The sequence below is a fragment of the Odocoileus virginianus genome, unplaced genomic scaffold (assembly GCF_023699985.2).
Source record: "Odocoileus virginianus isolate 20LAN1187 ecotype Illinois unplaced genomic scaffold, Ovbor_1.2 Unplaced_Scaffold_12, whole genome shotgun sequence".
Lineage (NCBI taxonomy): Eukaryota > Metazoa > Chordata > Mammalia > Artiodactyla > Cervidae > Odocoileus > Odocoileus virginianus.
In genome coordinates, this window is record NW_027224274.1 from 302,145 (window position 1) to 314,950 (window position 12,806).

Consider the following 12,806-nt stretch of genomic DNA (forward strand, 5'->3'; position numbering starts at 1 on the left):
CATCCTACATAAGCAGTGTTGAAGGCTGTTGCCATGGGCTGTCATGTTTGCTGTACACTACAACGGGACACGGTGAGAACGGGGAAGACAACAGAGGCGAGGGAGCAAAGGGTAACTAGCATTTGGGGTTCAGGAGATCAGAAGGAGTGGAACTGAGCTTTTCTGTTAATGGCCATTGCAGATGATGGGGTCCCAGGCTGGTGTGGCATCTGGGATCCAAGCACAGCTCAGCTCTGACCTCCCTTAAGGGACAGTCAGAAGGGACACCCTCCTGAGTGTTACCAGGCTTCTAAGGGCAGCTCCTTCCCACAGTGACAGTGACTGCTGGGCAGCGGCCTTGGCACTTGGGTTCAGCCTCTGTGCCCCTCAGAGTCCCTGAGGGAAGAGGCGGTGCCGGGGCAGGAGACTGTGCGCCCACCCACGGGGTACAGACAGCCCCAGGTAAATCCATGGGAGAGTGACGAGAAATCAGAGTTTTCACCCTCAGGCAAAGGAAAGTGGCTGTGAGCACAGCCGTATATGACTACAAGAGGGGGCAGAGCTGGATCATCCTTCTGATTTGGGAAAGGAGACACACACAATCCAAGGAGGCCTCAGGAAGTCCAGAGAATTGTCCAAGGTCTCAAAGCGTCCTTGGCCATGTGACTGAGAGAAGGAGAAACACAGCTCTGCAGCTTGAGGAGGACGAGAGATAGTTGACAGTCATCATTAATAGAAGAACAGACCAGTGGGGCTTTATTGGGTCGGTAGAAAAAACTATTGTAAACCAAGGAATTTGGGGATTAGAATATCTGCTTGCCAGAACTATAAAAAACTGCAGGCCTAAGGAAAGTGATCAGACTTCACTGGAAAGAATTCAAAGAACAAACTCAAATCTGTCAAGAACACAGTTCTACTCATGGTTATTTTTAGGAGAACAAAATAGACAAAGCTGTTTTCATTTCCCTCAGAGGGCAATTCCCTGAGCAGTATTAACAGCTTAAGAATTAAAAGCCACTTATGTTTTTCCTTTTGACACCACCATTTTGAAATATCACTAGTCATAAGTGAGTCAGACTTTCTCAGAGGAAAAGACAGTCTGGGGAGGATCACAGGCCTGAGCAGGCAAGGCCACACGAGAGTGCAGGGGAAGGAGCCTGTGTGGCTGGAAATAGGTCAGTCAGTGATGTTTAAGGAGCAGAGTCCTGTGCTGTGTTCTGATAATGGACTCCTGGATGCAAAGGTGCTTAAAACCCAACCTTCAAGACAAAAGCAAGCTGATTCAGAAATACAGTTCACTTGAAGTTTTTGGATTTTTTTTTTAAGTTAAAAAAATGCTTAGTGTTAGTCGCTGAGTCATATCTGACTCTCTGTGACCCCATGGACTGTAGGCCACCAGGCTCCTCTGTCCATGGAATTCTCCAGGCAAGAATACTAGAGTGGGTTGCCATTCCTTTCTCCAGAGGATCTTCCCAGCCCAGGGATTGAATCTGGGTTTCCTGCATTGTACGAAGATTCTTCACTGAGCCATCAGGGAAGCACCCCCCCCCCCAAATGCTTAGGATCATTATAAATCAATATTTATAAACAAGTACAAGTATATTTAGAATAATTTTGTTTACCTGATTAAATATCTGGTTTTTGGCTTGTGTAGATCTGTGCAAATTGTGAATTTGTACTTATGGACTGTGGACTTTTCTGGGTGTCTCCTCCTTTACCTGTACCCTTTTTCTGCAGATGTGTCCTTTTCTCAAGCCTCCCTTCCCACGGGCTGAAAAGAGGAAGGAGACTAAGCCAACTGTGGCACAATCCATACCACAGTCACCTAGGTACAGCATCCATGTGTTTTTAATAAACTCGTGCAAGAAAATTAGATTCATGGAATACTGTTAAATGACTGGGAAGTGACCAGGAAATACACAACAAACACTGTTAAAAAATTCTAAGTTTTAAAGGAGGATTAATGAAGAGCAGTGCTCTCCTGCTTGGTCTGCCCCACAACCAAAGCCAAAGGGCGGATGGTAGAGATTATCAGACTTGGTACAACCCCAAGGCACAGAGCTACCACATTTATCTGAGCCTGTACCTGCCAGCCCTAAAGCCATATCCCTTTTTCTGAGTGACTGAGTGGAGCACTGAGGTCCAGAGTCTGACTTGTGATCTTGGCATCCCCCCACACCCCCAAGCAGCAGATCATTGGAGTGGCCAGGACTCATCAACTCTGCCTCTGTGCAATCTTTTCTCTCCGCTGTCTTGACTGCTTGTCTGGCCTGCCCTGCTCCTTGATAACCGATTGGTGATACGCACTCAATCATGTCCAGCTCTTTGTGACCCCACAGACTGTAGCCCCCAGGCTCCGGGGAGTTCTCTCAGCAAGAATACTGGAGTGGGGGTGCCATTTTGCTCTTCAGGGGACCTCCCCAACCCAGGGACTGAACCTGCGTCTCCTGCATTGACAGGCAGATTCTATACCACTGAGCTACCACAGAAGGCCATTGTAACATACAGCACAAAACTACAAAATCAGTAAAACTAAGGCATCTAATTCCTTGGACAGATACCACTTTTTAATGTTTGGGTTGCAGTTTTAGGTTCCTAGCAAAGTTGAACCAGAAGTTCAGAATTCCTCCACTCACAGCTGCCCAGCCTCCTTCACTGTCAATATCCTGTGCCAAGTGAACACAGTGAAGTGAAGTCATTGATTTTCTCCTGTTTTTCCTGCCAGTCACCCTTGACTCCACTGAGTACTCCAGGTCTGCTCTATTAGTTTTCCAGCACGTCTCCGTTCCTATTCTAGTGGAAGAGACTGTTATTTTGTGTGCTGCAGTAACCTTTTCAGTTATTCTGTAAAGCCCTCCGACCTTTCATGTGGTCCTAACACAGCCCCTGAGACTTACAGGGTGAAACAATTTAGGGAGGAGGACACAGAAGCCCAGAGAAATCAGATAGATGGCTTGAGTAGGTCACATAACTATTTGGGAACCAGAAATAGACCCTAATGCTTTTTGAAAATCATGCAGCTGCCCTGTTTGGTTAAACCTCTAATTCCTTTCCCTTTTGACCATTTAGCATATTCCTAATACAGATACATATGTGTCCTGCCCAGACTAACAGCTAGACATTGAAGGCCAACTGAAGTTCCTGAGCCAACTAGAGTTTTCCCCTCTATCCAAAAGCCATCTGTCTTCTCTTAGCAACGTGTCCCTGGGCCCGCAGTCATCTGGGAGGAACCATTCCTGATCTCCCATGGGAATCTGGCCACACCTGTGAGTCTACTTGTGGCTCAGTCAGAGAAAGCAGCATGACAGTTTAGGGGACAGGAGACAGAATTGCCGAAGTGCTAAGTCTACAGGAACCTGTAAGATAGACCGGAGTGGAGATGCTTAAGTTGGGTGCAGGTGGACACCAGTGAGGAGCAGGACCAGGAATTAGGAGACTGGATGGTCAACATTTTCAGCTGAAATCTAGAAGGTGGAGACAGGAAGGCCAGAAGCCAGAGCTCTTCAGAACAAACTTGTGTTGATACGTTACGTGAGTATCCACGATGCTCTGAGATTGCATGGGACTAACCCTGTACTTGGGTAATGAGGCACCACTAATCATGAAAGATGGTCGTTAGAGATGAAGCACTTTGGAAGGAGAAATGAAAAAAGGGTCAAAGAGAAGTCAAAACAGAAAAGGTTATTAAATCTAGAAGAGATTTAGAAAATGGGTCAAGATAGCAAGGCATTAAATAAAAAGTCAAATTCAGGATATCATAAAACAACCAACTTCTTTAATTAGAAAGCAATAAACATGCAAATGGCAAGTATAGACATTTCTTTGAACCAATATTTTCACTATAATGAAAATTCCTCTTCAACATTGATCCAAGCTCCCACATCTGAAGGTTAGGGAAAATATTGCACTTTGCACTTTCTAGCACTCCTCACACATGGCAAAAAGTTTTAAAAACATTTTGCTAGTTTTGTTTTACACACACTCCCAAATTCATGCACGCAATCATTCCAAACCAATGTTAGGTTATCCCCCCCAAAGGGAAAAAACTCAAAAAAACCACAACCTTAAAATTGCACTAAAGCTCTGTAAAGAAAAAAAATATATAATAAATGTCTTATACAAATTTCAGAACATCTAAGTGCTTGCCAGTAGGAATTGATTATTCTTCATCCTCATTTTCATTCTCCTGACCAGAGCCTTCTGATCTGTCACTCTCCAACCGGTCTGGAAAACACAGAAGATAAAAAAACAAAAAAACACCTTTAGTATTACAATCAAAATAACTGTCAATGCCTTAAAACTGATTAAAATGTGTATAATTCAAAATATCATCATGTAAAAATCAGCTCACAGCTATGTGTAGAAGTTATTTTTGCCTCTAGAGGCAAAGAATATAAAGGAAACAGCACTATTAACTTAGAATATTCATGTAATTCTAAAGATTAAAAAAATTACAAAGTAAAAAATAAATCTTGATCTATTGTGGTCTACTGCAATGATTTCAAACTGTGTTCCTTGGAGTCTAGGAGCCCTAGGAGTTCTATCAGGTGTCACCAAAGGGAGTGAGAGGGAAGCTGTGCAAGATATCTGACAATCACTCCCTAGTTGGCTCAGATGGTAAAGAATCTGTCTGCAATGCAGGAGGCCCAGGTTCAATCCCTGGGTCAGGAAGATCCCCTGGAGAGGGAAATGGCAACCCACTCCAGTATTTCTGCCTGGAGAATCCCATGGACAGGAGCCCGGCGGGCTGCAGAGTTAGACACGACTGAAGCGACTTAGCACATAACACACATATTTCTGGTTATAAAAATATTTCTTAAATATCTGCTATGTTCCAGGATACAGTGGTGACCAAAGCAGTCACAGTGTCTTCTCTGTCCTCAAGGAGCTTATCTAGGTTGCACACTCAAGGGAGTGTACAGTACAGCCTGGTGAGCCAGCATGGTGAGTCCTCTCAAGTTCCACGCTTCACACTTGCTGCCCCTCTGCTTAGGACACTTTCACCTAGTTCTTCGGCTATGAAGGTTATGCTTACTCAATACAACTATTTTTCCCTTTGTGAAACTTTCCCCAGACTTTCTCAGATACCCAACTTGCAGAATTATGAACTCCTTCCTTCAGGTTCCAGAATATTTTATATGTACCATATGATGATGATTCTAATTACAGTACTAGTCTATTTTCACATCTTCTTGCAGACTGAGCTCCTGGGAGGGTAGGAGTTATTTCTTTTTATCTTTTATCCTCAGGGCCTAGTACAAGAGGTTCAATGAAGGTTTATCAAATAAATGAATATAAGTTTTACTAAGACAAGATATATTACATTAGGGTGTATAAAGTATCAAATCACTACTGCCACTAGGATGGAACCCTTTCTATCATAGAAACACTTCTCCAGGAAACTGGGAGGGGTAAAGGTTAGACGCAGTGGAAATAATTCAGGCTTCTCAACACCAAGAGAAGATGGAATCCTGAGATTTTATTATTCACAGGGGTTTAAATACTCCCAGTGAATTCTAAATTGTCAACACCAGTATACAGAAGGGATGTATGTTTAATTTTCCAGCACCAACTCCATTTCAGTGTCAACCTAAGGAGATAATATATGTGTATATGATTTGTAACCTGAGTTATACAAGTTTTAGTTATTATGTAAAAGTGTTCAATATACATTTGTAAGATAAAATAAGATTATAATAAATCTTCACAGGTCACTAAGGAATCTAAATACAGTGGAAGACTTTCTGATCAATAATAAGTTACCTAAGGGATGTGAGTATAAAAGAGATTATGCCGTATTTATTGTGTGATATACTTTCATGGGAGAGAACAAAAAATGAATTTGCTGTTCTGCTTACCTAGAGTATCATTAAGTAAGATGCCTGTCATCTTAGTGGAACATGTTTAAATCGCATCCACATATTTTAAAATGTGCAGGATGACCCAGTTCTTTTTGGTTGTCACATTATGAATGAAGATGGGGAAATGGAGGGTTAAGATGAAATGTCACAGCCTTGAAATCAGGGAGTTTACAGCAAAGTCCAAAGCAAGCAACATGAAGTCGAGTGAGGGCCTAGGGTCTCTTATATAGGTCACAAAGTAACTGACAGTGGCTTCTGGAATGAGGAAGAGGGCAGAATGGTGGTTCTTTTTTCAGATATTTCTCACACAACTTCTGCAGAGTCATCTCTCTCAGAATATAAACCCAATTTTTAAGAACAAAATTAAATAAAATATTTTTGTCCACAGAGTACTACTGAGGTAATAAAACTGCAAAGCAGTTGAACACTTTCACAAATCTCTGGTTGGCAATTGCAGGCCAAGGACGGCTGAGAACACTGTGTTCTTTAAAATGAGAACTAGAAATAATGGCTTGGAAAGCCACTGTTTTCAAAAGCAAGACAGCACCAAGTTGCTATTGTAAATAAGGGTTACATTTGTGGTAAGGCTCCTTTAATTCTCTTTTAAAAATACTTCTGAAATTATTTTTGATCAGGGAAAATATGAGATACTATTAATAAGCTGGCTGGGGCTGGAGAGGGGACAACAGAGATGTGAAAACAATTACCCGAAGGAAACCTGTATTCCACAAAGAATCAATACAGTACTCCTGATTAGCTAGAGATTTGATGCTAGAAGTTTATTCATTCACTCACCCATTCATTCACAAAACACTGACTGGGCAACTATTATGTGCTAGGCACTGCTGTTCTAGGAACTAGCTACCCAGATGTGAAAGAGACAAACTAGGTCTCTGGTCTTAGTGAACTCACTTTCTAGAAAAGAAAAACAGAAAACAAGACAATGTATTTTTCTCCTTTAATCTGTGTAACAAGGCAACAAATAAATGAAGTTAGAATAAGTACTTGAGGAAAAACAGGCAATGACCAGAGAGTGAGTGATGAGGAGGGTGTGCGTATTAAGCAACTTCACAGAGTGACGAGGGAACACTTCTCTAAGGAGGTGACACTGGACCTGAGGCTCAATTGTATGTTCAGTTATTAGTGAAGCTGGCAAACAAAGCTGCCTAAAAGGCAGAGAAACAGCCAGTGAAAAGGTCCTAAATATGCTAATAAGCTTTATGAGTCTGAGGAGGAAAGCAGTCACTTTTGGTTAAAATGTAGTGAACGAGCAGAAAACGAATGCGTCGACTCAGTGGCTGGCAGGTCTATCTCTTGTAGACCAGAGTATGAAGTCTAGGTTTTATTTTATGAGCAGTGGGAAGCCCCTGAGAATTTTAAGCAAGGGTGACATAACCTAATGTACTTCTTAAAAAAGGGAGTCAGCAAACTATGGCCCCTGGGAAAACCCTCCCTGAGCCCATTTTTGTAAATAAAGTAGTATTAGGGCACAGCCATGCCCTTGATCTACATATTATCTACGGCTGCTTTTGCAACACAGTGTCAGAAATGAGCAGCTGCAACAGAAACCACATGGCCCACAAAGCCTATTTACTTTCTGGCCATTTAAAGAAAAGGTTTACTAACCCACAAGCAAGGAGGGATAAGAAAGCCTTCCTCAGTGATCAATGCAAAGAAATAGAGGAAAACAATAGAATGGGAAAGACTAGAGATCTCTTCAAGAAAATTAGAGATACCAAAGGAACATTTCATGCAAAGATGGGCTCAATAAAGGACAGAAATGACATGGACCTAACAGAAGCAGAAGACATTAAGAGCTGGCAAGAATACACAGAACTATACAAAAGAGATCTTAATGACCCAGATAACCACGATGGTGTGATCACTCACCTAGACCCAGACATCCTGGAGTGTGAAGTCAAGGGGTCCTTAGGAAGCATCGATAAGAACAAAGCTAGTGGAGGTGACGGAATTCCAGTAAAGATATTTCAAATCCTAAAAGATGATGCTGTGAAAGTGCTGCACTCAATATGCCAGCAAATTTGGAAAACTCAGCAGTGGCCACAGAACTGGAAAAGGTCAGTTTTCATTCCAATCTCAAAGAAAGGCAATGCCAAAGAATGTTCAAACTACCACACAATTGCACTCATCTCACACGCTAGCAAAATAATGCTCAAAATTCTCCAAGCTAGGCTTCAACAGTACGTGAACCATGAACTTCCAGATGTTCAAGCTGGATTTAGAAAAGGCAGAGGAACCAGAGATCAAATTGCCAACATCCTTTGGATCATAGAAAAACAGAAAAAGAGACACAGACGTACAGAACAGACTTTTGGACTCTGTGGGAGAAGGCGAGGGTGGGATGTTTCGAGAGAACAGCATCGAAACATGTATATTATCTAGGGTGAAACAGATCAGCAGCCCAGGCTGGATGCATGAGACAAGTGCTCAGGCCTGGTGCACTGGGAAGACCCAGAGGAATCGGGTGGAGAGGGAGGTGGGAGGGGGGATCGGGATGGGGAACACATGTAAATCCATGGCTGATTCATGTCAATGTATGACAAAAACCACTACAATATTGTAAAGTAATTAGCCTCCCACTAACCCACAGTTTTAAAAAGCCTCCTCTTACTGCTATGGAATCAGACTATATGAAGGTGGGAGCAGAAGTGGGGAGATCACGATACATGAATGTGGACTGTATTCTGGAGTAAGGCTACCCTGACCAATGGAGTGAATCGGTACATGACTGGGTAAGCGCCTGCACATCCAGTGTGACGCTAGTCCTACAGATACGGCTATCGAGATCTACACGTGCCATGTTCCAGAGGTATGAATGAATGCTTCAGGGTTTCAGAAACCATGTTAACACTTGGGACTTTATCCTAAGAGCATGAGCAGGCACAGGAGAATTTTAAAGAGAGGAGTAAACTGAGTAGATTGTAACATATTCTAGAAGAGTTTGGAATGCTTCACACACCATCTCTCCAAAGCCTGTCAAAGCTTCTAGGAATCTCAAAACTGCCTTTATCTCTCATGAAGTTGCCTAAACTAAATGTCTTTAGTACAGCATTCATGAGAATAATTTTGGGTGCTTTTTTAAAATGCAAAAGCTCAAATCCTATTCAGATAAAATGAATCAGGATCTTTAGTGCGCAGGAACCAGTATTTGTAGTTTTGAAAAGATTTAAAGCACTCTTCATTAAAAATCACATCTACAGCAGGATGGAGCTGACTTCCCAGGAAGCCTGTGGGGTAATGGAATGGCTGAAGTATTCTGTGGCTAGCTTGTGCTTCCACAATCAAAGTCTGTTAGAAACTGTCCTTGAATATACAGACATCATTGTACTTGGAATACAGGACAATGAAGAAAAGGAGAGCAAAGGAGTAGCTGACTCATCAAATAACTAGATATCTTAAGAATAAAAGCAGGAGGGACCGCTCGAATTCCGTTTGGAGGCTTCTTTGAGCTCGCAGAGTAGACATCATGAGCAAAGCACACCCTCCCGAGTTGAAGAAATTTATGGACAAGAAGTTATCATTGAAATTAAATGGTGGCAGACATGTCCAAGGAATATTGCGGGGATTTGATCCCTTTATGAATCTTGTGATAGATGAATGTGTGGAGATGGCAACTAGTGGGCAACAGAACAATATTGGAATGGTGGTAATACGAGGAAATAGTATCATCATGTTAGAAGCCTTGGAACGAGTATGAACAACATCTGTGTTCACCAGAGAAATCAACTGCTTCCGTGTGTCCCCTTCTCCACATTTTACTACCAGAAAAATTGGGTTGTGTACATTTTCTTACTGAACTTTTTTGTTAAATAAACTTTTGTAATAGCCAAAAAAAAAAAAAAAAAAAGAATAAAAGCAGCAGAAATATCAACTCTTGGTTACCTTTTCATATCAAGGATTTTACCTAAGAGAAACAAGAGGGTGAGTTAGGTTGACTAAGCCAACTACAAAGTGTCTCCCTTTGATTGCTGGCAAAAAAAAAAAAAAAAAAAACAATAGAAGAAAGGGAACTTTACATTATAAGCATCTAATTCTAAAATCAAAGAAAGATAGTAATAACTGAGTTAACAAACCATTGATACATCAGTACCCATTTAAAATAGATTCTTGCACAAATGAAAGGAGAAAGTTTCCTACAGGCAAACTCAGAAAGAGCCATTCACCAGATGAACTCTTCATATGAACAAGCAAATTTATTTATCATAATCAGCAAATGTTTTTCCTGTTCTATAAAATGGTGCCTCCTCAAATCTGAGGTCAAGTGAATTTTAAGAGTTACTTATTCTTATTGAAGAAAACAGATCAAAAGATGTCGTAGTGAATAACATGGGGGCCAAAAGAAGTACTATGATAATATTCTGTTGGACTGCAAACATTTTCTATTTTCATTTTAGGTTTATTTTTTGTTTTGCTTTGACCATTTGAAATTTTTATTCTTTCCTTGTAATAGTTGATATTGACAATTTGAGGGTTTTCTTTCCAGCTCCTTTAATTACAGACATAAGGAGCTTCTTTCAATTCTTAGATGTACCATAATCTTCCAGGACTTAAGACAAATGCTATATACTCTTTTTTTCTGCCAGGAATACTTAATGTCTCCCTTCCCCACTCTCTGAGGAAATGATATGCAATCTGACGTTTATATAGACCTGAAGGTCTGAAACAGAAAGGTGAAAGTGAAAGTCACTCAGTCGTGTCCAACTCTCTGTGACCCCATGGACTGTAGCCCACCAGGCTCCTCTGTCCATGGAATTCTCCAGGCCAGAATACTACAGCGGGTAGCCCATTCCCTTCTCCAGAGGATCTTCCCAACCCAGGGATCGAACCTAGGACAGAAGTTATCCTAACAAAGAGTGAGGGTGGGAGGGGACAGCATGACTGTAAAGATTCTGAGGTAGGAAAGAGTTTGAGGTACCCGCACATTTAGAGAGGGCCAGAGAGGATGGAGAGGGAAATGGCAACCCACTCCAGTGTTCTTGCCTGAGAGAATCCCAGGGACGGTGGAGCCTGGCGGGCTGCCGTCTGTGGGGTCGCACAGAGTCGGACACGACTGAAGCGACTTAGCAGCAGCAGCACAGAGAATAGAGAGGACAGAGAAGGAAAGAATGGAGCAGAAAAGCAGTAAGAAAAGTAGTTTGAAATCAGGTCATCCAGAGGACTGCATGTCTTATTCATGACTTGAATACATGTTCCTGCCACTGAAATTTGTAGGTAAAAGGGGAGTGAGTGCTTGGAAACTAGTTTCAAATTCAGGCTTTACCATTTATCAGTTGTGTGACCTGGAGTGAGTTATCAAAAATAATCTACTATGTAGAGGGCAGGAGCTAACTGAGGATACATTTGTGAAATGATTGGTATGCTGCCTGATTCATTAAAGGTACTCTATACATGGTTGTTGTTGTTATTAAATAATACTCAACATATAAAGAAACTTGTGTTATCAATGAAGTGATAAACATTTTGTTTATAATCGAACTGGATACTTTCTATTGTTATGAACACACGTTATTCCATTCCTTCTTGAAAATTAAGTTGTAATATAATGTAATTAATTGTAATGTGAAGTTTTGTGTCTGAAGCACTGAACCCCATGGTTTATCATCTAAAACAAACAAAAATTTGAAAAATACATTGATCTGTTGTTTCAAATCTTTGTAGTAATACATTTATTTTTATCTGGGCTGTGATTGATTTTGGCCAAATGTATCACTAAAAGGTACTTACTATAACACATCTTAAGGTTTATGGTATGATATTCCACTCTGAGAAGAAAACCACAGCTGATAAAGTTCTGAAGTGATGTCATCTTTTTATTATGACAATTCAATAAAGTTGGCTCATGGGGATACAAATTACTGTACTAAGATCAAGAATTCATACCACTCAGTTCAAAAGTTAAGCTGCCTTCTATGTAGTCTGAGAGGACCTAATGCCAGCAAGAAATAAATTTCTTGTATTTAAAAAAAACAAGTTAAAAAGTTAAGGCCAAAAAAAAGTTGGCCTTGATTTTGTAATTTAAGGAAATTAATAGAATCTCTTTATTTTCTGGCTGCATCGTGTGGGATCCTAAGTTTCCCAACCAGGTATCAAACCCCTGCCCCTTGCAGTGGAAGTGCACGTGCCAGCCACTGGACTGTCAGGAAAATCCCTTTTTTCTCCCTTAAATATAAATCCCTTTAATGTCAATCTTAAATAATGTTTTTTTCAAATATAATAATGATTTTAATAGCACACTGACAGTTCTTACCAGCTCGAATATGGTTCAGTGAAGCCAACATCCTCAACATGAAAGAGGCTGGAACTGTAATGGTGTTTCTAGTCTCTTCCAGCATGAGTTCATTTCGAGTTATAACCTATGAGGCAAGTTAAATAACCATGTCAAAGGTCACAGAGTAACTGTATGTTTTCCTTAGATACTAGGAGAACTGTAAAGAATTAACAGGAATTACTTCATGCTTCACATGTATCTATATGGGTCTATATTACCATCTTAAGGCTACCCAATGCCAAATAATTACTTAAGCTTGTAATCAACAGAGTAAGATCAGAAAACACTACTCTTTAACTGGAAGAAAGACAAAGATCAAACGCTGAGGCTACCTGAAACTTGTAAGAATTCAATTTACTTTTACTTAAAATTTATTTATAAAAGCAAAGCAGTCTACTTTGTGTCCGCTTATTATTTTTTCCCTCTAGTGGAACTAATATTTTTAGTGAGAACACTGTTAAAATTATTATCCCTGGGTCACTTGGGCCCCTCAAGGAAAATGTTACGTTAACTTCAAAAATAAACCTCTGGATGAGAGTTACCAATGAACTGTGTCTTAAGTACGAAGAACAGGACTAAAGAACATCCATGAACATCTAGGATTTAATGCATAATTACAGGCAGAGGGAAAAAGAGGAAACCAAAGGGAATGGCAAAGGAAAAACAGAAAGGAAGGA

The 12,806-nt window shown here is 40.8% G+C and overlaps 2 protein-coding genes across 10 annotated transcripts in view; one reads left to right on the forward strand and one right to left on the reverse strand.

Moving 5' to 3' along the window:
- Positions 1-3,734: 3,734 nt before the first annotated feature.
- Positions 3,735-12,806, reverse strand: part of DCAF6 (DDB1 and CUL4 associated factor 6) — a 182,885-nt gene continuing 173,813 nt past the window's right edge. For all 9 annotated transcript variants that reach the window (XM_070462724.1, XM_020891867.2, XM_020891869.2 and 6 more), the window contains 2 exons: positions 12,109-12,214; positions 3,735-4,203 (listed from right to left, as the gene is read on the reverse strand). In XM_070462724.1, the coding sequence (XP_070318825.1) occupies positions 4,139-4,203; positions 12,109-12,214 (171 nt within the window). In that variant the 3' untranslated portion in view covers positions 3,735-4,138. The remainder of the gene's footprint in view (positions 4,204-12,108; positions 12,215-12,806) is intronic.
- LOC139033501 (small nuclear ribonucleoprotein G) lies at positions 9,274-11,510 on the forward strand. The gene has a single exon (XM_070462733.1). It carries the CDS (start codon positions 9,328-9,330, stop codon positions 9,556-9,558), a length of 231 nt encoding a protein of 76 aa, XP_070318834.1. The 5' UTR covers positions 9,274-9,327; the 3' UTR covers positions 9,559-11,510.

Coding starts and splice junctions, on each gene's coding strand:
- LOC139033501 (XM_070462733.1), top strand. CDS start 9,328: ATGAGCAAAGCACACCCTCCCGAGTTGAAGAAATTTATGGACAAGAAG.